This window comes from Rhinopithecus bieti, unplaced genomic scaffold (assembly GCF_001698545.2).
Source record: "Rhinopithecus bieti isolate Rb0 unplaced genomic scaffold, ASM169854v2 scaffold_16234, whole genome shotgun sequence".
Lineage (NCBI taxonomy): Eukaryota > Metazoa > Chordata > Mammalia > Primates > Cercopithecidae > Rhinopithecus > Rhinopithecus bieti.
This window is the reverse complement of record NW_016808946.1, coordinates 397,737-423,624: the sequence shown is the minus strand read 5'-3', so window position 1 is coordinate 423,624 and position 25,888 is coordinate 397,737. Positions and strand designations below refer to the sequence as shown.

At 45.7% G+C, this 25,888-nt stretch overlaps 2 protein-coding genes across 5 annotated transcripts in view; one reads left to right on the top strand and one right to left on the bottom strand.

The window, feature by feature from the left end:
• Positions 1-3,177, bottom strand: part of NMNAT1 (nicotinamide nucleotide adenylyltransferase 1) — a 36,602-nt gene extending 33,425 nt beyond the window's left edge. The window contains exon 1 of one of the 3 annotated variants that reach the window (XM_017888034.1): positions 3,088-3,177. The gene's annotated coding sequence lies outside the window, so the exon portion shown is untranslated. Of the gene's footprint in view, positions 1-2,188; positions 2,210-2,598; positions 2,687-3,087 lie in introns of those variants that run through there. The other 2 variants (XM_017888033.1, XM_017888035.1) reach the window with 2 other exon arrangements.
• On the top strand, positions 2,682-18,700 carry LZIC (leucine zipper and CTNNBIP1 domain containing). 2 transcript variants are annotated; one of them, XM_017888036.1, is made up of 8 exons: positions 2,684-2,765; positions 3,331-3,490; positions 9,036-9,144; positions 10,659-10,794; positions 12,262-12,360; positions 15,185-15,280; positions 16,100-16,181; positions 17,530-18,700. In XM_017888036.1, exons 3-8 carry the CDS (start codon positions 9,044-9,046, stop codon positions 17,586-17,588), a joined length of 573 nt encoding a protein of 190 aa, XP_017743525.1. In that variant the 5' UTR covers positions 2,684-2,765; positions 3,331-3,490; positions 9,036-9,043; the 3' UTR covers positions 17,589-18,700. The 2 variants fall into 2 exon arrangements, with proteins under 2 accessions (XP_017743526.1, XP_017743525.1); XM_017888037.1 differs by lacking the exon at positions 16,100-16,181 and having other exon boundaries at positions 2,682-2,765; positions 17,530-17,631.
• Positions 18,701-25,888: the final 7,188 nt, after the last annotated feature.

The following is a 25,888-nucleotide window of genomic DNA, read 5'->3' as shown; positions in this document are numbered from 1 at the left end:
GGCTGGTCTCAAACTCCTGACCTCATGATCTGCCCACCTCGGCTTCCCAAAGTCCTGGGATTACAGGTGTGAGCCACCACGCCCAGCTCAAATAATTTTTTTAAAGTATATTTTCCGGTTTTGTTTTGTACAACACTGAGTCTGTCACTGTGAATTCCATTTTACCAAAAACACTGACATTTCCACACATATTTATGAATCAAAATTAAAGATAATTGCATTAATAGGTACTTTTATTTTTTTTCTTTTGTTTTGGTTTTTTTGTTTGTTTTGTTTTTTGAGATGGAGTCTCGTTCTGTCGCCCAGGCTGGAGTGCAGTGGTGCAATCTCCACTCACTGCAAGCTCCGCTGCCTCCTGTGTTAACGCCATTCTCCTGCCTCAGCCTCCCTAGAAGCTGGGACTACAGGCGCCTGCCACCACGCCCAGCCAATTTTTTTGTATTTTCAGTAGAGACAGGGTCTCACCGTGTTCACCAGGATGGTCTCGATCTCCTGACTTCGTGATCCGCCCGCCTTGGACTCCCAAAGTGCTGGGATTACAGGCGTGAGCCACCGCGCCTGGCCTTGTTTTGTTTTTTTTAAGACGGAGTTGCTCTGTCACCCAGGTTGCAGTGCAGTGTCGCAATCTTGGCTCACTGCAACCTTCACCTCCTGAGTTCAAGCGATTCTCATGCCTCAGCCTCCTGAGTAGCTGGGATTACAGGCATGCACCACCATGCCTGGTTAATTTTTGTATTTTTAGTATAGATGGGGTTTCACCATGTTGGCCGGGCTGGTCTTGAATTCCTGACCTTAAGTGATCTGCCTGCCTCAGCCTCCCAAAGTGCTGGGATTATAGGCATGAGCCACCGTGCCTGGCCAACTTTTACAAAGAAAATTCTTTGAATCTGAAGTGTCTTGCAAGGTAGAGGCTATTGCAACCATTCCAACTAGTGTGTCAACAGTCTTCTCTAAGGTGGGCTAGAAAAATGGTTTCATATTCAAATTATAACTCTGCAAAACAATTGATGGTAATAAAGAGATTCCACAATCAGACAGAACTAAGAGAAACAATTAGTTGTGGTAAAGCTCTGTGGCAATCAAAGTTAGAAGTTTATCTGGGTAGCTGAAATATAACTAACTTCAAAGACCAGGCCTGGCGGTGGCTTGTGCCAATCACCACAACAGTTTGAAGGGCCAAGGCCGGAGGATCACTTGAGCCCAGGAGTTCAAGGCTGCAGTGAGCTATGATCACACCACTGCACTTCAGCCTGGGCAACACAGCTCTTGTTTTTTAACAAGACATTGTTACTTTAAAAAAAAAAAGAAAAGAAAAAAAAGGGCGGGCGCGGTGGCTCAAGCCTGTAATCCCAGCACTTTGGGAGGCCGAGCGGGGCAGATCACGAGGTCAGGAGATTGGGACCATCCTGGCTAACACGGTGAAACCCCGTCTCTACTAAAAAACACAAAAAACTAGCCCGGCGAGGTGGCGGGCGCCAGTAGTCCCAGCTACTCGAGAGGCTGAGGCAGGAGAATGGCGTAAACCTGGGAGGCTGAGCTTGCAGTGAGCTGAGATCCGGCCACTGCACTCCAGCCTGGGCGACAGAGCGAGACTCCGTCTCAAAAAAAAAAACTGCCCCTATCAAACAATTCTACCATGAACACTGACGTTGTTCTGTGGACTACTTCAGGAAGATGGACTGAGAACATCATTAAATGGTTCCAACTAGTTTCTGGGTAACTTTATTTTTGATTTTTTGTTATGGGGGTCTCGCTATGTTGCCCAGGCTGGGCTCAAATGATCCTCTCACCTCGGCCTCTCAAAATGCTGGGTTTACAGGTGTGAGCCACTGCGACAGCCAAGGGTAACCTTTTTATTTATGTTTTTTGGAGACGGAGTCTCACACTGTCACCCCTGCTGGAGTGCAACAGCGCGATCTCGGCTCACTGCAACCTCCGCCTCCAGGGTTGAAGCCATTCTCCTGCCTCACCCTCCGCAGTAGCTGGGATTACAGGCTCCCGCTACCGCGTACGGCTGATTTTTTGTATTTTCAGTAGAGACGGGGTTTCACTGTGTTGGCCAGACTGGGCTCGAAGTCCTGACCTCGTGATCCGCCTGCTTCGGCCTCCCAAAGTGCTGGGATTACAGGCGTGAGACACCGCGCCTGGCCAAGGGTAACTTTTTAAGAGCTGCCCAACAGTTCATTACCTCCTTCTCAAGGAGCATGAGTGTCAAACCACCTCCAGCAAAGCAGTTGTAGTCTTTTACAGATTTGGAAAGAAGGATTTAGGAAGAAAGGGAAGTCATTCGGAATGATTTCTTCCTCTGATGCCCAGCCGTCCCCCGTTAAGCCTAAAGGTGCTAGACCTCAAGACTCTTCTAGAAAGAGATTTTTCCTCTCCAAGGTGAATACATCTGTTCCGAAGGTCAGAAGCTATTTTACCGAAATTTTCCGTTCCACCGAAAAAATTAAGGGTCAATTAATGCTTCTTGCCCCAAACCTGAATATGAGCTTGCCTCGGATCATATTCGACCCTAAAGACTCCACCATCTTGGACGCATCTATATCTAGGACAAAAAGGGACCAGCTTCTCAGGGGCTCCTTGCGGGGAGCTTACCGCGCCCTCACTGTCCGCCGGCCCGAGTGCTACCGTAGATCACCCGCGGCCCGGACGCCAGCAAGTGGAACATCTCGGTCGCACTCTCATTGGTTCCAGGGGGCCGGAAGTGCGTGCGTCCGGCGGAAGTGCTCCTCCAGCGCGGTCCTCCAGGCCAGGGCCCTCAGGTAGGCGGGGCCCCTGTAAACTCTGGGACTGGCGGGCGGGCAAGCGGCACAGGGGGGATCCCGGGGGTCTAAGGAGGTTGTCCCAGTTTTTGTCAGGGAGGGCCGGAAGGATTTTTGGGGACCGTGGGTTTACGGCTACCTCTGGTGGCAACCGGGGCCTGGTGGAGCCCGGCCGCCGCGGGACCTACGTGTCGGACTTCAAGTTCCCGCGTGGGGTGGGATTTGCTGCGGTGGCCAGAGCTGCTTCTTCACCCAGTCCGGTTGGTTCTGGGCCAAACGCTCCTCACTTTCAGCCAGGAAGAGGCGTGCTCTCCGTCCTTACCTTTTCCATGCCTGTGGGTTTGACGCCTTCCCTCAAGGCGTATCCGGATGCGGGTTTTTCCTCAAAGATCCTCTCGGCCTCGCTAGGAAAAACCTCAGAAAGGCTGCGGTACACGCAGTCGAGGGAGAAACTGCCCCCGCCCCTGATGTCTCAGGCTGCTCAAGTGGAAGTTATCTGGATTGCCTTAGGGCAAGTTTATATATAGCAAATACAATTACTTGTTAATGGTTTCCTTTTTTCCAGCCATCTCCACCCCCAGGTGGTTTGAACTTTGAGCCTTTTGTAGTCCTGATGAATAATTTCACTTTCCTCAAGTTTATGACACTCGGAACGTCAAGAACTGGAGGTTTGTGCAATTTGAGACCGGTCAGCACTGTGCAGAGATCAGAGTACTAAGAGACAGGTGAGCATGAATGAGTACCCTCCACTCCAGATGACAGTGTCTGAGAGCGGTTTCTGTAGTTTCGTAAAAGTGCACCACCTTTAGTGACTACTAGGTGGCGCCAACCAGCTAATCTTTCGGGGATAAATCTCAAAGTAGCACCACATAAGGCTTTTAAAATGCACCCATTTTTACTGAAATGTATTCAGAATAGTTTTAGCTCCTTAAAATATGTTGAGCCTTTATATACGTGACCAAACTATCGACGTTCTATTCTGTATTAGGTACTGAGAAATCTAAGAGAGGAATCAGACTCATATTCAGTTCTCCAGAGTTTAGTCTGTACAAAAATTAGCTGAGCATGGTCGGGGGCACCTATAATCCCAGCTACTTGGGAGGCCGAGGCAGGAGAATCGCTTGAACGCGGGAGGCAGAGGTTGCAGTGAGCCAAGATCACGTCACTGCACTCTAGCCTGAGTGACAGAGCGAAACGACGCCTCAAAAAAAATTTAGAAAAAAAAAAGATTTTTAGGCCGGGCGCGGTTTGCCCAAAGCCCACTATTGCGGAGGCCAGGAGACGGCGGATCACGAGGATCAGGAGCTTCGAAGACCCCATCCTTCGGCTAACACCGTGAAACCCCGTCTCTAACTCCAAACAATACAAAAAAACTAGCCGGGCGAGGGTGGCTGGTCGGCCTGTATCCAGCTACTCGGCCGAGGCCTGAGGCAGGAGAATGCGCGTAAACCCGGAAGCGCGGAGCTTAGCAGTGAAACTGAGATCCGGGCCAACTGCACATGACCAGGCCTGCGGGCGAGCGGAAGGAGCCGAGACTCTGCTCAAAAAAAAAAAAAAAGAAAACAAAGTACAAAAATTAGCTGAGCGTGGTGGCGGGCACCTGCATTCCCAGCTACTCAGGAAACCGAGGCAGGAGAATTGCTTGAACCCAGGAGGCAGAGGCTGCAGTGAGCCGAGATGGCACCACTGCAATCCAGCCTGGGTGACAGAGTTAGATGCCATCTCAAAACAAAAAAAAAAAAGAAAGAAAAAAGAAAAGGTAAAATCCCTACTCAAATAATTCACAACCTAGTGATTGGGAGGAAATCAAGGAAGGCCTTGTAGAGAAGGTGACACTTGAACTAGACTGAAGAATGAATGAACTGGGCTTCATAGGTAGAAAAAAAAAATGCAGGCTCAAAAGAGTGCATGACATTTTTGAAACAGCAAGTCATCCAGTGTGGTTAGACTATAGGAAACTAACTCTGAAAAGACATTGTCAGTTACATCTTGGGTCTGCCTCAACTTTTAGTGGAAAATTCCACAGACTTAAGAGAAAAATTAGGCCGGGCGCGGTGGCTCAAGCCTGTAATCCCAGCACTTTGGGAGGCCGAGACGGGCGGATCTCGAGGTCAGGAGATGGAGACCATCCTGGCTAACACCGTGAAACCCCGTCTCTACTAAAAAATACAAAAAACTAGCCGGGCGAGGTGGTGGGCGCCTGTAGTCCCAGCTACTCGGGAGGCTGAGGCAGGAGAATGGCGTAAACCCGGGAGGCGGAGCTTGCAGTGAGCTGAGATCCGGCCACTGCACTCCAGCCTGGGTGACAGAGCAAGACTCCGTCTCAAAAAAAAAAAAAAAAAGAAAAATTAAAATGAATAATTTCCAGGAAAAATGCACTAAACCATTATACATGAAATGTAGCTATAATAAATTACACTTCTGGGTATAATGTTTGTTTATATTTGCATATCATTGATGATCATAGATGACTTATGCCAATTTTAATGGATTAGGTAGTAATTTTTTTGTCATTATATTTTATTTTGAATATACTGTAAGAATCCTCTCCATTGAAGTACACATGTCAAATCATCTGGTAATGATTTCATTGTGTGTAGGAAAACAAAACATGCTTTAATGCCAGGTGCAGTGGCTCCTGCCTGTGATCCCAGCACTTTGGGAGGCCGAGGCTGGCTGATCATGAGGTCAGGAGATAGAAACCATCCTGGCTAACATGGTGAAACCCCATCTCTACTAAAAATACAAAAAATTAGCCAGGCATGGTGGCGGGTGCCTGTAGTGCCAGCTACTCGGGAGGCTAAGGCAGGAGAATGGTGTGAACCCAGGAGGTGGAGCTTGCAGTGAGCCGAGATGGCACCACTGGACTCCAGCCTGGGCAACACAGAGCGAGACTCCGTCCCAAAAAAAAAAAAAACACACACATGCTTTAATAAGTTGCCTGGAAAGTTCTGTGGGGTTTTTTTGTTTTTTGTTTTCTGTTAAAGGAGTCTTGCTGTGTCACCTAGGCTGGAGTGCAGTGTCACAGTCTCAGCTCACTGCAACCTCTGCTTCCCAGGCTCAGATGATTCTCCCACCTCAGCCTGCCGAGTAGCTGGGACTACAAGCACACACCAGCATGCCCAGCTAATTTTTTAATTTATTGTAGAGATGGGGTTTTACCGCGTTGGCCAGGCTGATCAGAAACTCCTGGCCTCAAGTGATCTGCCCGCCTCAGCCTCCCAAAGTGCTGGAATTACAGGTGTGGGACACCATGGCTGGCCCCAGTCAATAGGACATTTAATGAAACTTGACAAACTGATTCTTAAATTCATCTAGAAGACAAAGTACACATGAATAGCCAAGAATTTTGGGGAGGAGAAAACAATAAAGGCAAGTCATTATCAGTTATCAAGATACACCAGTGATAAAGCCATAATAATGTAAATAGCAAGAAGTGTTGCCTTAGGTCTGGACACAGTGGCTCATGTCTGTAATCCCAGCACTTTGAGAGGTCAAGGCAGGCAGATTACGTGAGGCCAGGAGTTTGAGACCAGCCCGGCCAACATGGTGAAACCCTGTCTCTACTAAAACTACCAAAAAAAAAGAAAGGCAGGTGTGGTGGTGTGGTGGCACACCTGTAATCCTAGCTACTCAGGAGGCTGAGGCAGGAGAATCACTTGAGCCCAGGATGTGGAGGTTACAGTTAGCTGAGATCGCACCACTGCACTCCAGCCTAGGCAAGAGAGTGATACTCTATCCAAAAAAAAAAAAAAAAAAAGAACCAGGTGGCAGGTGGAGTGCCTCATGCCTATAATCCCAGCACTTTGGGAGGCTGAGATGACTGGATCACTTGAGGTCAGGAGTTCGAGACTGACCTGGCCAATATGGCAAAACCACATTTCTACTAGAAATACAAAAATTAGCCGGACGTGTTGGCACGCACCTGTAGTCCCAGCTACTCGAGAGGCTGAGGCAGGAGAATTGCTTAAACCCAGGATGTGGAGGTTGCAGTGAGTGGAAATCGCATCACCACACTCCAGCCTGGGCAACAGAGTGAGACTCAGTCTAAAAAAATATTTCTTAGACTTAGATTTCTTAGGAACAGAAAATTATCAATGATTATCCAATTGCCCTAACACCCTTTACTGGTCAGTCTTTCATTTATTAATCAATATACCACCTTTATTGTAGACCAAATTGCCCTGGATCAATAAATAAAAGACTGATTAGTAAAGGGTGTTTTTGAAAGGAAAGTTAGACCCCTACTTCAAAGCGTAACAAAAAATTGCAGGTGGCTTTTTTCTGCAGCTAGAAAACAAAAATTTGTAAAAGTCTTGAACATAAAGATGTAGAAATCATGAGATGGTTAGGGCCTACCTTCATGGGACACAAAACAAAGAAGTTTTAAAGGAGAAGATAGATTTGTCTATTAAAAAATAATAATTTGCCATGACAAAAAAATAAATAAAATTTAGTCAGGAGATGAAATAATATTTGCAATTACAAAGGCGTCATTGCTTGATCTTAGGAGGTCAAAGCTGCAGTGAGCCGTGATCATGCCACTGCACTCCAGCCTGGGTGACAGAGCAAGACCCTGTCTCAAAAAAACCACAGGCTTCGTATCCATGTTATAAATCAGTAAGAGAAAGATAACCCAGCAGAAAGATGGTCACATTTCCAAAGAAGAAATTCATATTAAAAGATGTTCATCAGCTGGGCTTGGGGACCTACACCTCTAATCCCAGCATTTTGGGAGGCTGAGGTGGGCGCATCCCTTGAGTCCAGTTCAAGACCAGCTTGGGCAACATAGGGAGACCCCATCTCCACAAAAAAAAAAATTAGCCAGGTGTGGTGGTGTGTACCTGTGGTTCCATCTACTCAGGAGGCAGAGGTGGGAAGATGGCTTGAGCTCGAGAGGTTGAGGCTATAGTGAGCTGTGATTGTGCCACTGTGTTCCAGCCTGGGCGACAGAGTGAGACCCTGTCTCAAAAAAACTAAAAATAAAAAAAGGATGTTCATGCTCACAAGTAATTAGGTAAATATACATAAGACCAGTAAGATAATATCAGGAGTGTTTTGGGCTATGGTGATTCATTTTATAAAGCAAAGCCACATTTAATCTACTTCTTTATATATCTGTATTTTCATTTATCAAATTTGTTTAGAGTAAGATAGACCAGTAATGAAGACTTCGAATTAATGTGTCAAATCACATAAAGAAGATTTTCAGGCATTTTTGTGGGGTGTTATTACTATATGAGTTTAAACTTTTATATCTAAAGTAAGATTTTCTTTGTATAACTATCTTTCATACACCTGTAGCTAAGAAAGAGTATAACCTTTCTTTTTTTTTTTTTTTTTTTTGAGTCAGGGTCTCGCTCTGTCAACCAGGCCAGAGTACAGTGGTAAGATCATGGCTTACTGCAACCTCAAATTCCTGGGCTCAAGCAATCCTCCCACCTAAGACCTAAGCCTCCTGAGGAGCTGGGACTAAAGGCATCTGCCACCATGCCTAGCTAAGATTTTCTATTCTTTGTAGAGATGAAGTCTCACTATACTGGCCAGGCTGGTCACGAACTCCTGAGCTCAAGCAGTCCTCCTACTCCTACCTCAGGCTCCCAAAGTGCTGAGGCTACAGACATGCATGAGCCACTACACCCAGCTGCCCTTTTTGTTTTTCTGAGATGTAGTCTCATTCTGTCACCCAGGCTGGAGTGTAGTGGCACGATCTCTGCTCACTGCAATCTCTGCTTCCCAGGTTCAAACGATTCTCCTGCCTCAGCCTCCCGAGCAGCTGGGACTACAGGCATGTGCCACCATGCCCAGCTAGTTTTTTTTTTTCTTTAGAGATGGGGTTTCACCATGTTGGTCAGGCTGGTCTTGACGTCCTGATCTCAGGTGATCCACCTGCCTCGGCCTCCAAAAGTGCTGGGATTATAGGCGTGAGCCACTGCATCCAGCCTTTTTTGTTTTTTTAGTAGAGACGGGTTTTCACCGTGTTAGCCAGGATGGTCTCGATCTCCTGACCTCATGATCCACCCACCTCGGCCTCCCAAAGTGCTGGAATTACAGGCCTGAGCCACCAGCGCCCAGCTGCAGCTGCCTATTTTTAATTGCACTGGCGACTGGGTGTGGTGGCTTATGCCTAGAGGAGGGTCACTTCAGGCCAGGAGTTTGAGACCAGCCTAGACAAAATAGCCAGACTCTGTCTCTACAAAAAATAAAACGTAAAAAGCTTGCACTGGTATGTTAATTTCATATGGTATGTGGGTTTATTGTTTCACATAGAGATTAAAATGGCTTCCAGAGGAAAGACAGAGACAAGCAAATTAAAGCAGAATTTAGAAGAACAGTTGGATAGACTCATGCAGCAATTACAAGATCTGGAGGAATGCAGGTAAGAGTTTAATTGTATGTTGCTACACTGGAAACTGGCTTTTTTTCTGCAGCTAGCTCCATGGATGCAGGCCCATGTGTGATTCTGCATTTCCCCTGTAGTGTTCTTCACACTGTCTGTTAGAGAAGTAAACTCATTATGGCAGGCTTTGGAGTCATAAAAGTTGGGAAATGACAGTCATTCAGTTAACTACTAAGTGCATGTGAACTTGAGCAAAATACTTAACCTCCTTGAAGTAGAAATAACACCTGCCGGCCGGGCGCGGTGGCTCACGCCTGTACTCCCAGCACTTTGGGAGGCTGAAGCAGGTGGATCATGAGGTCAGGAGATCGAGACCATCCTGGCTAACACGGTGAAACCTCGTCTCTACTAAAGATACAAAAAATTAGCCGGGCGTGGTGGCAGGTGCCTGTGGTCCGGGCTACTCGGGAGGCTGAGGCAGGAGAATGGCATGAACCCGGGAGGCGGAGCTTGCAGTGAGCTGAGATCACGCCACTGCACTCCAGCCTGGGCGACACAGCGAGACTCTGTCTCAAAAAAAAAAAACAAAAGAAATAACACCTACTGGCCGGGCGCGGTGGCTCAAGCCTGTAATCCCAGCACTTTGGGAGGGCGAGACGGGCGGATCACGAGGTCAGGAGATCGAGACCATCCTGGCTAACACGGTGAAACCCCGTCTCTACTAAAAAATACAAAAAACTAGCCGGGCGATGTGGCGGGCGCCTGTAGTCCCAGCTACTCGGGAGGCTGAGGCAGGAGAATGGCGTAAACCCGGGAGGCGGAGCTTGCAGTGAGCTGAGATCCGGCCACTGCACTCCAGCCTGGGCGGCAGAGCGAGACTCCGTCTCAAAAAAAAAAAATAATAATAACACCTACTTTATCTTTAGTATTTAAATCGGTCCTGCCTGCTGTCAGGCCAAGAAGGTACTACGTGAATTTCTGGCATGTAGTTTCAGCCTTACCGGCACAAAGGACCACAACAGTTCGTTGCGGCTTTTTTTTTTTTTTCTTTTGAAACAAATTATTGCTGTGTTGCCCAGGCTGGAGTGCAGTGGCGAGATCTCAGATCACTGCAACTTCCGCCTCCTAGTTCAAGTGATTCTCCTGCCTCACCCTTCCGAGTAGCTGGGATTACAGGAATGCGCCGCCACCCCCCACCAGCTAATTTTTGTATTTTTAGTAGAGGTGGGGTTTCACCATGTTGGCCAGGCTGGCCTCGAACTCGTGACCTCAGGTGATCCGCCCGCCTCAGCCTTCCAAAGTGCTGGGATTATAGGTGTGAGCCAGCACCTGGCCTTATGTGGCTTCTTAAGTTTGCTTCATTTTGGTAAAAGAAAAATGTTTATCAAAGTCACCCTATTGCAGGAAAATGCCCATACTACGGCTATGTGAACACATTCACCGTTAGCATTTTGATATTTCCCTTCAGCCTTTCTCTAATGTACAAGTACTAAGATTGCATTTTTCACTTGGAACTCTGTATTTTTCCCTATCATGATGTTCACCTACTTCAGAGAGGAACTTGATACAGATGAATATGAAGAAACCAAAAAGGAAACTCTGGAGCAACTAAGTGAATTTAATGATTCACTGAAGAAAATTATGTCTGGAAATATGACCTTGGTAGATGAACTAAGTGGAATGCAGCTGGTAAGTATAACATAGAGGTGACAGAGGACGGACTTTGTTTTCTGGTTTTGTTTTGTTTTGTTGGAGACGCATTCTTTCTCTGTCGCCCAGGCTGGAGTGCAGTGGGGCAGTCTCGGCTCACTGCAACGTCTGCCTCCCAGGTTCAAGTGATTCTCCTCACTCAGCCTCCAGAGTAGCTGGGATTATAGGCGCCAGCCTCCACACCCACCTAATTTTTGTATTTTTACTAGAGACCGGGTTTCATCATGTTGGCCAGGCTGGGTTTTGAACTCCTGACCTCAAATGATCCTCCCACCTCAGCCTCCCAAAGTGCTAGGATTGCAGGCATGATTACAGGCTAGGAACCACCATGCCCTGCTGGTTCTTTTTTTTTTTTTTTTTTTTTTTTGAGAGAGGGTCTCTCTGTGTCACCCAGGCTGGAGTGCAGTGACACAATCATGGCTCACTACAGCCTTGTCCTTCAGGGCTCAAGTGATCCTCCTGCCTCAGCCTCCCAAAGATTATGGGCATGAACTACCATACCCAGCTTTTTTATAAATATATTTCAAGCTGGGTGTGGTGGTGCCTGCTTATAATCCCAGGTATTCCAGAGGCTGAAGCATGATGCAGGAGGACTGCTTTGAGCCCAGGAGTTCAGGACCAGCCTGGGCAACATAGTGAGACCCCTATCTCTAAATAAAAAATAATAGTAATAATTAAAGTAAGTATATTTCTGATAGAAAATATACCATGTTTTATGTTTTGCATGTTCTAGGTGTAACTTCTTTTTTTTTTTTTTAGAGACAGCATCACCCAGGCTAGAGTGCAGGGGTGCTATTCACCCCTCAGACTCCCAGGTAGCTGGGACAACAGGCATGCACAACCACACCTGGTTATTTATTTTCTTTTCTTTTTTTTTTTTTTTGAGGACTCTCACTCTTGTTGCCCAGGCTGGAGTGCAATGGTGCAATCTCGGCTCACCACAACCTCTGCCTCCCGGGTGCAAGTGATTCTCCTTCCTCAGCCTCCTGAGTAGCTGGGATTATAGGCATGTGCCACCACGCCTGGCTGATTTTGTATTTTTAGTAGAGATGGAGTTTCTCCATGTTGGTCAGGCTGGTCTTGAACTCCCAACCTCAGGTGATCTGCCTGTCTTGGGCTCCCAAAGTGCTGGGATTACAAGTGTGAGCCACTGTACCCAGCCTTTAATTTTTTTTTAGAGATGGGGTCTTGCTACATTTCCAAGGCTGGTCTCAAACTCATGGGCTCAAGCAATCCTCCTGCCTTGGCCTCCCAAGGTGTAACTTCTAGATGAGTGTCTGCTTATGCATAAACAACATATCCTTCCAGATCTTGATTTAGTTATGTAATTGCTTCTATGACAGGAACCAGTAAACCTGGATAAAGATTAAAGATCCATCAGTTAGTTATTGCAATACCTGATTTGTTGGACTGTGTTGGTTAGTTTTTGCCTTCTTCTGTTTCTAGGCTATTCAGGCAGCTATCAGCCAGGCCTTTAAAACCCCAGAGGTCATCAGATTGTTTGCAAAGAAACAACCAGGTCAGCTTCGGACAAGGTTAGCAGAGGTAAAATTTCTTTAAATTGATTTGGTTGCTGTGTGTTTTTCATTTCCTAAGCCAATTCATTATGATACCCTATGGCTTAAAAATTGGCCAGGTGATTTTAGAGCCTCAACTAACAATTTTCTGACAAAATTAGTACTTTGAGCAATTACAGTTGATAATGAGTGTAGAGCTTTAAACACTATATGGCAGTTTAAATTGCCACTGACCGCTTCTACCTGGACTCCACCTTTAATGTTTTACCATTTACTTCTGGAGCTCTAACTTAAAACCACATTGAGAATTAATTAGCAGCATTGCTTGTATGCATGTGTGGCCTATCTCATCTAAGAATTTCAAGTATCTTTGTAAATCTGATACTTCCAGAAGTCTCTTTATAGGCTTGGATGTAATTAAGAGTTACCAAGTGGCCGGGCACGGTGGCTCACGCCTGTAATCCCAGCACTTTGGGAGGCCGAGGTGGGTGGATCACGAGGTCAGGAGATCGAGACCATCCTGGCTAACACGGTGAAACCCCATCTCTACTAAAAATACAAAAAATTAGCCGGGCTGGTGGCGGGTGCCTGTAGTCCCAGCTACTCAGGAGGCTGAGGCAGGAGAATGGTGTGAACCCGGGAGGTGGAGCTTGCAGTGAGTGGAGATTGCGCCACTGCACTCCAGTCTGGGTGACAGAGAGAGACTCTGTCTCAAAAAAAAAAAAGTTACCAAGTTATTTGTAACTATGGCCAATTCAGTAGCATAGTGATTCAGTGCATGGATTTTGGTCAGACTGGCTGGATTTGAATCCCTGCTTCACTACTGAGGTATGTGACAAGTTTTTTTATGGTTTTTTTTTTGTTGTTGTTGGTTTTTTTCTTGAGATGGGGTCTTGTTCTATTGCCCAGGCTAGAGTGCAGTGGCACAATCTCGGTTCAGTACAACCTCTGCCTCTGGGCTCAAGTGAGTCTCCTGCCTCAACCTCCCAAGTAGCTGGGATTACAGGTGTGCGCCACCATGCCCAGCTAATTTTTGTATTTTTAGTAGAAATGGGGTTTCACATGTTGTCCAGGCTGGTCTTGAACTCCTGACCTCAAGTGATCTGCCTGCCTCAGCCTCCCAAAGTGTTGGAATTATAGATGTGAGCCACTGTGCCTAGCCTTTTGTGTGTGTGTGTGTGTGTTTTTAAGGCATTTTTTATTTTTTTTAAGGCAGGGTCTTACTTTGTCACCCATTCTCAGTGTAGTAGTGCAGTCTTGGCTCACTGCAGCCTCTGTCTCCTGGACTCAAGCGTCTCCCATCACAGCCTCTCACGTAGCTGGGCCCATAGGCACACACCACCACACCCACTAATTTTTGTATTTTTCATAGAGACAGGGTTTCACCGTGTTGGCCAGGATGGTCTCAAACTCCTGAGCTCAAGCAATCCACCCACCTCAGCCTTCCAAAGTGGTGGGATTACAGGCATGAGCCATTGCGCCCGGCCTGGACAAATTATTTTATTCATCCCCTTTGTGCCTCGGTTTCTCTGTCTGTAAAAAGGTGATGATAGTTCCTACGTCTTATGGTAGTTATGAGGATTAAATGAAGTAATATGCATAAAAGTATTTTGAATACACCCAATGTATAGTACATGTTATTAGTGTTTCTGGTGGAAGTGGTGATATTTTACTAGATAATTTACTAGAACTGCATTTAACATTTCTATCATTATTTGCCTTGGATTATTTCTGTAGTTCTTTATTAATATTAATCAGCTGAGGATTTCTTTTTTTTTTTTTTTTTTTTTCTGAGATGGAGTCTTGCTCTGTTGCCAGGCTGAGTGCAGTGGCACGATCTTGGCTCACTGCCAGCTCAGCCCCTGGTTCAAGCAATTCCTGCCTCAGCCTCCCGAGTAACTGGCAACAGGTTGAAGCGCCACTACGCCCAGGAGTTTTTTACTTTAGCTAGAGATGAGGTTTCCCATGTTGGCCAGAATGATCTCAATCTTTGACCTTGTGATCTGCCGACCTCGGCCTCCAAAATTGCGGTTATAGGCGTGAGACACCACGGCAACCGGTCCGAGAATTTATTTTTTTTAACGAAGTATGTCTGGGCAGGGCGCGGTGGCTCACGCTGTAATCCAGCAACTTTGGGAGGCCGAGACGGTGGATCACGAGTGGGTCAGAGATCGAGACCTCCTGGCTAACGATGGTGAAACTCGTCCTCCACAAAAATACAACAAAAACACTACCCAGGCGAGGTGGCGGGGCCCCTGTTAAGTCCAAGCTACTTGGGAGGTGAGGCAGGAGAAATGCGTAACCAGGGACGCGGAGCTTGCAATGAGCTTGAGATCCGGCACTGCCACTCCCAGCCTGGGTGAAGAGTGGAGACTCCGCTCAAAACAAAAAAAAAAAAAAAAAATACGTCTGAAAGCTATAGCACTATATCATAATATATATATATCACACACAACACAATCGATATATATATTTCATTTTTTTTTTTTTTTTTTTTTGAGGTGGAGTCTTGCTCTGTCACCCAGGCTGGAGTGCAGTGGTGGGATCTCGGCCCACTGCAAGCTCCACTTCCTGAGTTCACACCATTCTCCTGCTGCCTCAGCCTCCCCGGTACCTGGGACTACAGGTGCCCGCCACCACGCCCAGCTAATTTTCTGTATTTTAGTAGAGACGGGGTTTCACTGTGTTAGCCAGGATGGTCTCAGTCTCCTGACCTCGTGATCCGCCTGCCTCAGCCTCCCAAAGTGCTGGGATTACAGGCGTGAGCCATGGCGCCCAGCCTGAAAAGCTATATATTGTATACGGAATGTTTTTCACTTAAGTAACATATGCCTTGCATTCATACGTTTTAGATGGATAGAGATCTGATGGTAGGAAAGCTGGAAAGAGACCTGTACACTCAACAGAAAGTGGAGATACTAACAGCTCTCAGGAAACTTGGAGAGAAGGTACCAGTATTTAATATATTAGGTATAAAGAAAAAGTATAAAGTATTTGGTACAGAACATCTTGATCTGTGGTCTAGTTGTTTGTGATCCTAAGACTTTTTTTTTTTTTCCCCTCTCTGAGACAGAGTTTCGCTCTTGTTGCCCAGGCTGGAGTGCAGTGGCGCAATCTCAGCTCACTGAAACCTCCACCTCCCGGGTTCAAGCAATTCTCCTGCCTCAGCCTCCTGAGTAGCTTGTATTACAGGTGCCCGCCACCACACCCGGCTAATTTTTGTATTTTTAGTAGAGATGGGGTTTCACCATGTTGGCCAGGCTGGTCTTGAACTCCTGACCTCAGGTGATCCACCTGTCTCAGCCTCCCAAAATGCTGGGATTACATCGGCCTCCCAAAGTTCTGGGACTGCAGGTGTGAGCCACTGCACCCAGCCCACACTCAACCTTTTTTTTTTTTTTTTGAGATGGAGTTTTGCTCTTGTTGCCCAGGCTTGAGTGCAGTGGCTCGATCTCTGCTCACTGCACCCTCTGCCTCCCAGGTTCAAGCGATTCTATTGCCTCAGCCTCCTGAGTAGCTGGGATTACAGGCACGCGCCACCATGCCCAGCTAATTTTTTGTATTTTTAATAGAAACGGGTTTTCATCATGTTAGCCAGGCTGATCTCGAACTCCTGACCCCAGGTGGTCCACCCGCCTCTGCCTCCCAAAGTGCAGGGATTACAGGCATGAGCCACTGTGCCCAGCCTCCTAAGACATTCTTACCTGGTTTCTAGAACCACCTGTAACATTTACCCACTCAACTGGACTTTGTTTCATTTTGTTTAGCTGACTGCAGATGATGAGGCCTTCTTGTCAGCAAATGCAGGTGCTATACTCAGCCAGTTTGAGAAAGTCTCTACAGACCTTGGTGAGTGCCCTCATATTTCTGAAAGCTGGTCGTATACTACTGTCATATATTACATACAGACTGATGGAGTGTGTGGTTGAAATAACATAATAACCTTTTCTTGAGTTTAAGAGTGAAACCAGAATTGTTTTCTTTATAAATCCATTGTATTAGTTTTATTCCCCAATATTAAAAATAAATTAATTCTGCCTAATGTTTTTAAAATACTTGTCAGGTGGATGTAACTATAACAGTAAACTAAAATTATATGCTTGAGGCCAGGAGTTCTAGACCAGCCTGGGCAACATGGTAAGACCCTTTGTCTTCAAAATTAAAAAGAGGCCGGGTGTGGTGGCTCACGCCTGTAATCCCAGCACTTTGGGAGGCCGAGGTGGGTGGATCACGAGGTCAGGAGTTCAAGATCAGCCTTACCAACATGGTGAAACCCCGTCTCTACTAAAAATACAAAAATTAGCAGGGCATGGTGGTACACGCCTGTAATCCCAGCTACTTGGGAGGCTGAGGCAGGAGAATTGCTTGAACCCGGGAGGCGGAGGTTACAGTGAGCTGAGATCGTGCCACTGCACTCCAGCCTGGGCAGCAGAGCAAGACACCATTTCCAAAAATAAATAAATAAAAAAAAGAAAAAAAAATAGCTAGGTACCTAGAGTTCTACCTACTTGAGAAGCTGAGGCAGTAGGATCACTTGAGCCCAGACGTTTGAGGCTGCAGTGAGCCAATATCATGCCATTGCACTCTAGCCTGGGTGACAGAGCAAGACTTGTCTCCCCCCGAAAAATGTTTTTTCTTTTTTTTTTCACAAAAATTTTTTAAAATAAAATTGTATAGCCAAGCACAGTGGCTCAAGCCTGTAATCCCAGCACTTTGGGAGGCTGAGGTGGGCGGATCACCTGAGGTCAGGAGTTTGAGACCAGCCTGGCCAGCAGGGTGAAAATACAAAAATTGGCTGGGCATGGTGGCTTGCACCTGTAATCCTAGCTACTCGGGAGGCTGTAGCAAGAATAACTGCTTGAACCTAGGAGGTGGAGGTTGCAGTGAGGCAAGATCATACCACTGCACTCCAGCCTGGGTGACAAGAGTGAAACTCCATCTCAAAAAATAAAAAATAAACTAAATTTTACATATTATATTTCACAGCTAGAATAAGGATTTATAACTAATAAGTCCTCTTTTGTAGCTGGATTGTTTATGCAGAGGGAAGGAACATGTAGGAGTTAATACACTGATAATGGAGTCTAATTATATTTTCTGTTTTAATATCTATATGATAGATTTTTTTCCCACTTTACCAGGAATTGTATCTGCACTTGAAATAATCTTTTTGTTTATTATGTGTCTTTTTTCTTAGGCTCTGGAGACAAAATCCTTGCTCTGGCAAGTTTTGAGGTTGAAAAAACAAAAAAATGACATGGTGCAGAAGCTTATAACATTGATCACATTCTTACTGTAAATGGCGTCTTTCTTCTGGGGGTTTTCAGTTATTGCAAAGAAATGAAGAGATTCTGGAAATGCATCAATAATCTAAGAAAAAGCGACATAAAATGTACTTATGGCTTGTGTTTATGCTCTTTATCATTGTGCGTTGTGTGGGGTTACTTGCTTGAGTGATCCTGAACTTCTTGCTACAGAGGGACTCACTGGACTCTGTTGTGATTTGTCTGTTTAAGAGAGAAAACAGAAAGTGGACTTGGTTTTATTAAGACTGTTCGTTTTAAGTGTTGATGGTGAATGCAAAGATGTGAAGTAATGATATTTTTCTGCTTATAACTTACCCCACTCATTGGAGTGAACAGTGAAGCAAGCTCAATAGACTTCATAAGTGTTCATAGAATTTTAGAGTTCTGAGTGATCTTAGAAATCATTTGTTTTTACAAACAAGGAAACTGAGGTCCAGAAAGAGCACGCGACTTGCTTAAAGTTGCATCAGAGAGCTAAGGGTAAGACTCAGGTGTCCTGACTCCCAGTTTAGTATCTGTTGAATTTTATTTCTGTACCATTTAAAAAATAATAATTAACATTATTTGTGCAAGTCAGTGTTTTTGAAAATTCAGTGTCCCAATAAAACGTTGACTGCACACGAAGGGACCATCCCCAGCCTGTAAGCTGTCTGTATGAATGGGGCCCGTTGTATCTCAGAATTTTGAGGTTGGAACAATGGGAGCCCTGTTGAGCGTCTCCTAAAGTGACTCAGCCGCCTGCGTTGTTTCACCAGGGAAGCAATAGGAAATGGCAGCTAGAGGCCCTCCCTGTGTGTGACCTCTTGTCACACTCAGAGGCGGGTAACTGTCAGCTGTTATCTACTCTTCAGGTTTTGGAGAAACACAAAATAAGTTATGAGGAAAAGCAAATTTCTCTCCTGAGTATTTACATGTCTCTGCATATGCTCAAATATGTAGATGTGTCCATATGCATGTATATTAGCTTATTTCTTAGGCTCTGGCCATTTTATATTCTTTCATGTGCTTCTCAGTATTCTTTTTCTTTGCACTTTATACAAATTAAAAGCATTTTTAAAGCTTCTTCTGTACTGTAAAATACTAGGTGCTTTGCCAACCAGACAGATTACAAGAACTCTACTACAATGATGCCTTATTTGGAACTTAAAAGAGGTGAAATTCATATATCATAAAATTCATCATTTTAAAGTGTACCATTCACTGGCAGAACATTTACAGTGGTGTGCAACCATCACTGCTCTCTAGTTCCAGAACATTCTTATCACGCCCAAAGGAGGCCCTATACCTATTAGGCAGTTACTCCCCATTCCCTTCTCTGACTGCTAACAATAGCCACTAATCTGCCCCCTGTCTCTGTGGATTTACCTATTCTGGATATTTCATATAGATGGAAGCATATGATACATGACCTTTTTATGTATCTGGCTTCTTTCCCTTAGCATAATATTTTCTTTTCTCTTTTTTTTTTTTTTTGGTTTGTTTTTTTGAGACAGTTTCACTCTTATTGTCCAGGCTGGAGTGCAATGGTGCAATCTCAACCTCTGCCTCCCAGGTTCGAGATTCTCCTTCCTCAGCCTCCCAAGTAGCTGGGATTACTGTTGTGCACCACCACGCCTGTCTAATTTTTGTACTTTTAGTAGAGACAGGGTTTCACCATGTTGGCCAGGCTGGTCTTCGACTGACCTCAGGTGTTCCACCCGCCTCGGCCTCCCAAAGTGCTGGGATTACAGGTGTGAGTGAGCACACCCAGACATCATCATATCTTCAAGGTTAATCAACATTATAGCATGTATAAGTACTTTATTCCTTTTTATGGCTAAATTATATTCCATTGTATGGATATCATATTTTGTTTATCCGGTATCTGTTGATGATTTGGGTTGTTTCCTTCTTTTGGCTATTGTGAATAATGCTTCAATGAACATTTGTGTACAAATATTTGTTTGAATACCTGTTTTCAATTATTTTGGGTGTATACGTAGGAATGGAATTGCTACGTCTGTTGTTGTGGTGTTGTTTTTTGAGATGGAGTTTCACTCTGTTGCCCAGGCTGGAGTGCAATGGCGTGATCTCGGCTCACCACAACTTCTGCCTCCCAGGTTCAAGCGATTCTCCTGCCTCAGCCTCCCAAGTAGCTGGGATTACAGACATGCGCCACCACGCCCAGCTAATTTTGTATTTTTAGTAGAAATGGGGTTTCTCCGTGTTGGTCAGACTGGTCTTGAACTCCTGACCTTAGGTGATCCACCTGCCTCAGCCTCCCAAAGTGCTGGGATGATTACAGGCGTGAGCCACTGTGCCCGGCCTGAGCCACCACACCCAGCCTACGTTTGTTTTTTAAGCCATAGAAGATTCTCACCACCAGCCGGGGACAGTGGCTCACGCCTGTAATCCCAGCACTTCGGGAGGCCGAGGTGGGCGGATCACAAGATCAGGAGCTCAAGACCAGCCTGGCCAACATAGTGAAACCCCCATCTCTACAAAAATACAAAAATTAGCCAGGCGTAGTGGCAGGTTCCTGTAGTCTCAGCTACTTGGGAGGCTGAGGCAGGAGAATCACTTGAACCTGGGAGGCAGAGGTTTCGGTGAGCCAAGATCGCGCCACTGCACTTCAGCCTGGGCGACAGACCGAGACGCGGTCTCAAAAAAAAAAAAAAGAGGAAGAAGATTCTTCCCCTCCCCTGCAATAGTAGATCAGGAAAATTAGGAATATCATATATTTGAAAGGGACCTAAGGCTTGGCACAGTGGCTCACGCGTGTAATCCCAGAATTCTGGGAGGCAGAGGTGGGCAAATCGCCTGAACTCAGGATTTGAGACCAGCCTGGCCAACATGGTGAAACCCTGTCTCTAAAAAAAACTGTAAAAATTAGCCAGACATGATGGCATGCACCTGTGATGTCCCAGCTACTCAGGAGGCTGAGGTGGGAGGATCACGTGAACCTGGGAGGCAGAGGTTGCAGTGAACTGAGATCACGCCACTGTACTCCAACCTGGGTGACAAAGTGAAACCCCTGTCTAAAAAAAAGATAAAGAGACATCTGAATCTGGAATCCTTAATCTTGGTTTTCCTTAAACTTTCTGTAAGTCCAGTGTCAGTGAAATATTGTGTCAATTATCACATTGTGTTCATTTTGTAAGTAACAGCACTTAATTTAAAATTATCTTACTTTAGGCCGGGCGCGGTGGCTCAAGCCTGTAATCCCAGCACTTTGGGAGGCCGAGACGGGCGGATCACGAGGTCAGGACATTGAGACCATCCTGGCTAACATGGTGAAACCCCATCTCTATTAAAAAATACAAAAAACTAGCCGGGCGAGGTGGCCGGCGCCTGTGGTCCCAGCTACTCGGGAGGCTGAGGCAGGAGAATGGCGTGAACCTGGGAGGTGGAGCTTGCAGTGAGCTGAGATCCGGCCACTGCACTCCAGCCTGGGCGACAGAGCGAGACTCCGTCTCAAAAAAAAAAAAAAAAAAGTGGCCTAGTTTGCAGTGCCCAACAGGACACTGATAGTCATAGCTGTGTGACCTTTTGTGAATTAATCTTTTTGAGACTCCTCTTCTATTCAATGGGGATAATAGGGCCTATGTCATAGGATTATTGTGCATTCCCCTCTGTTAATGCAGATAAAGTTTACTTGGAAAGCTAACTCACCACATAACAACCATTCTAAGCACCACAGGATATATTCTGTTTTACAAATTTGGTATTCATTCAGAATAAATATTTGAAAAGTGAGTAAATTCTATGCAATTATAGTTATTAAATGACTTAACAAACTGTCTTTCTCTTCCACTTCTTGCTACATTTAATCTTCTAGGTGTTCAGATCTTTGGAGATTATAGGCAGCAGTAATGCTAAGGCAGCTAACTTTTCAACATTCTTGTGTCAGGCTAATATTTTGGTGAAAAGAATTATTGTATTTCTCAAAGAACTAGAGCTGAAACAGAAATAAGTTCTGATGTGCAGTGTCCAATTGGACCATTGAATGAAATCTAGTGTTTTAAACAACTCTGATGTTTCAATGTTTTGTTTTGTTTTCTTTTGATCCTGTGAGCAGTAAGACATTGTATGTGGGTGGTAAAGGAAGAAATCGAGTAACAGAATGAGGAATTGTTCCCAGGAAGAGTTGGAGTTGGGACAAATGGGTTGTTAACTTTGATTTTTAGATCTTCTCTGAAGACATAAAACATGGAATGGTCATCTTTAGAAAAATAAAAGACTATGCAACTCCACCACTGAAATGGTATCTTATTACAGTGAATGATGGATAATTTGAAATTATCACAGAAAAAAATAAACCCAGACCATTTTGCCTAGAGCCTTTCAACTACCTTCCTGTCCATGTTTTTCTTTTTTATTATATTTATTGCTAAGACCAGTGAACCAGTGAATGTTCTTCTTTGCCTCCCAAAATGTTTTCCAGCATTAGTATGTATATTAAAACTGTCAGCTGAGCGCGGTGGCTCACGCCTGTAATCCCAGCACTTTGGTAGGCCAAGGTGGACGGATCACAAGGTCAGGAGTTCAAGACCAGCCTGGCCAATATGGTGAAACCCGGTCTCTACTAAAAAAAAGTTATCCAGGTGTGGTGGCGTGTGCCTGTAATCTCAGCTACTCAGGAGGCTGAGGCAGGAGAATAGCTTGAACCTGGGAGGCAGAGGTTGTAATGAGCCGAGATCTTGCCACTGCACTCCAGCCTGGGCAACAGAGGAGACTGTCTCAAAAAAAAAAGAGTTCACAATGGAAAGTCGATACTGTTGCAGAGCTTCAGCAAAGTGGAGAGGTCTGAGGCTGTCAACTGGAAGCTTCCTAAATGCTTGGTTATTTTTCTACCAGGAGATCACACTGCTTACTGCTTACAGCCTTAGGCAGTTGAAGACAATTAAAATAAATCAGCAAAATATCATTTATTATAAAAGAAGTCAAAGAGAGTCATCAAGTTTTTCTGTCTGTTTTTTAGAATGAAGATAATGCTGGTAAGGGTTTTTGTTTGTTTTTGTTTTGTTTTGTTTTGTTTTGAAACGGAGTTTCATTCTTGTTGCCCAGGCTGGAGTGCAATGGCACAATCTCGGCTCACCACAACCTCCACCTCCCGGGTTCAAGTGATTCTCCTGCCTCAGTTTCCCGAGTAGCTGAGATTACAGGCATGCACCACCACGTCCAGCTAATTTTTTTTTTTTTTTTTTTTTTTTTTTTTTGTATTTTTAGTAGAGATGGAGTTTCTCCATGTTGGCCAGGCTGGTCTCAGACTCCCGACCTCAGGTGATCTGCCCGCCTCGGCCTCCCAAAGTGCTGGGATTACAGGCGTGAGCCACTGCGCCCGGTGTTAAGGGTTGTTTCTAAGATTATACATCAGCAAGGGATCCTCTGCCTCAGTCTCTGGTGACTGTAACTGTGAACTTTTGAAGCCCCCTGCAAAACCCTCTGCTGAGCTGTTACAGTTATGACTTAAATACATGGTTTGACAGTTTCTGCTACCTTGTCTATTTCCTGTAAAACATCTTAGCAGGTCAGGTACTATTTTTTTGTCACTACTAAATTGTCATATTACATGAGGGTATTCTTTACTACTAAAGGAGCTTAATTTTGTTTTTGGTGGTTGTTGTTTTTTCCCCCAACGTTATTCTTTCAGTACTCTAACCAGGCCAAATTGAAAACTGAGCCAGCCTGGGCAATGTGGCAGAACACCATCTTCTTTTTTTTTTTTTTTTTTGAGACGGAGTTCTCGCTCTGTCGCCCAGGCTGGGAGTGCGAGGGCTGGATCTCGGCTCACTGGCAAGCTCGCCTCCCATTGGTTCACACCATTCTCCTGTGCCTCAGCCTCCCCCAGTAGCCTGGGGACTACAGGCGCCACCACCTCGGCCCGGGCTAGGTTTTTTGTATTTTTAGGTAGAGACGGGTTTCACTGTGTTAGCCAAGGATGTTCTTGAATCTCCCTGAACCTCGCGATCCCACCCGTCTCGGCCTCCCAAAGTGCTGGGTTTACAGGCTTGAAGCCACTTGAGCCACCGCGCCCGGCCGCAGCATTTCTTTTCGTACCATCTCCCAGAAGTTTGAGTGGTTTGTTCCTCTGCCAGAAAATACTGTGAACAGGACTTCATATAAAGGACTGTACACATGGGCTGGGCACGGTGGCTCACGCCTGTAATCCCAGCACTTTGGGAGGCTGAGGCAGGTGGATCACTTGAGGTCGAGACCAGCCTGGCCAATATAGTGAAACCCCATCTCTACTAAAAATACAAAAATTAGCCATATGTGGTGGCATGCGCCTGTAGTCCCAGCTACTCGGGAGGCTGAGGCAGGAGAATCACTTGAACCTGGGAGGTGGAGGTTGCAGTGAGCCGAGATCGTGCCACTGCACTCCAGCCTGGGCAACACAGCGAGACTACATCTCAAAAAAAAAAAAGAGGCCAGGTGCGGTGGCTCATGCCTGTAATCCCAGCACTTTAGGAGGCCAAGGCAGACAGATCAGGAGGTCAGGAGATGGAGACCATCCTGGCTAATGGTAACGGGGTGAAACCCTGTTTCTACTTTAAAAAAAAAAAAATTAGCTGGGTATGGTGGCAGGCGCCTGTAGTCCCAGCTACTCGGGAGACCGAGGCAGAAGAATGGCGTGAACCCGGGAGGCGGAGCTTGCAGTGAGCCAAGATCGCACCATTGCACTCCAGCCTGGGCGACAGAGTGAGACCCAAAAAAAAAAAAAAAAAAAGAGTATGCATGGACATACCTAAATCCACTTTTCATTCTCAGAAAGACAACGTGACCATCCTTTGTAAGTGTGTACCTGCCTCTCTTCAGGGAGTCTGACTGCACCAGGGGCACCTCTAATCCAGCTAGGTACATCCGACCTCCTATGGCACTACTTGTGCCAGAGTGGGAGATAAATTGTGCCAGGTTAATTTGCTAAAGTGCTGGACAAATCGTGTACACTAAGGCCATTTAGATTTGAAAAACTCAAAATAGGCATCTCCCTGGTGGGTATTCGGTATTGAAATTGAAGAGAAGAAAATACGTTTCTGAAAAATTTTATAGTAATTACCTTGAAGGAGTAGGGGAAGTTTCTATCCGCTACCGGCTCTGATTGTGAGGTTATTTAATTTTTCATCAGAAATTTACTAAGTGCTGATATGTGCCAGACACATTGTTTCCTTTTTGTTAAATTTTCTAAAATGGATATTGGATAGAGCTTTCTTTTCCCCCCAAATAAGACAATTAAGTGTTTTATCATTAATACAGGTTTAGATATATCGCAGCATCACTGTTGAGGTTTTATAGTGAGAAAATTGTGTTCTAAATTGACCTAACAATGAAAAACAACTATCTGCCGGGCACGGTGGCTCACACCTGTAATCCCAGCGCTTTGGGAGGCCGAGGTGGGTGGATCACGAGGTCAGGAGTTTAAGACCAGTCTGGCCAAGATGGGGAAACCCTGTGTCTACTAAAAATACAAAAAATTAGCCGGGCATCGTGACAGGTCCCTGTAATCCCAGCACTTTGGGAGGCTGAGGCGGGTGGATCACCTGATGTCATGAGTTCGAGACCAGCCTGGCCAACATGGTGAAACCCCATCTCTACAAAAATTAGGCCGCGCACGGTGACTCACGCTTGTAATCCCAGCACTTTGGGAGGCCGAGGCGGGCGGATCATGAGGTCAGGAGATCGAGACCATCCTGGCTAACATGGTGAAACCACGTCTCTACTAAAAATACAAAAAAATTAGCCAGGCAGGTGGCGGGTGCCTGTAGTCCCAGCTACTCGGGAGGCTGAGGCAGGAGAATGGAGAATGGCGTGAACCCGGGAGGCGGAGCTTGTAGCGAGCCGAGATCGTGCCCCTGCACTCCAGCCTGGGCGACGGAGCGAGACTCCATCTCAAATAAATAAATAAATAAATAAATAAATAAATAAATAAATGCCGGGCGTGGTGGCTCATGCCTGTAATCCCGGCTATTCGGAAGGCTGAGGCGGGAGAATCGCTTGAACCCAGGAGGCAGAGGTTGCAATGAGCCAAGATCGCGCCATTGCACTCCAGCCTCTGTAACTGAGTGAGACTCCATATCAAAAAAAAGAAAAAGAAAAAAAAAATTAGCCGTGCATGGTGGCATGTGCCTGTAAACCCAGCCACTCAGGAGTCTGAGGCAGGAGAATTTGAACCCAGGAAGGGGAGGTAGCAGTGAGCCAAGATCGCACGACTTCCTCCAGCCCGGCCAGCATAACATCTTAAAATACGCAATTTTTTTTTTTTTTTTTTTT

Bases quoted from the DNA above. Each gene is read 5' to 3' on its own strand.
- LZIC (XM_017888036.1), top strand. From the start codon at position 9,044: ATGGCTTCCAGAGGAAAGACAGAGACAAGCAAATTAAAGCAGAATTTA. The intron at 9,145-10,658 runs GTAAGAGTTTAA...CACCTACTTCAG, and splicing joins CAAGATCTGGAGGAATGCAG to AGAGGAACTTGATACAGATG. The intron at 16,182-17,529 runs GTGAGTGCCCTC...CTTTTTTCTTAG, and splicing joins GAAAGTCTCTACAGACCTTG to GCTCTGGAGACAAAATCCTT.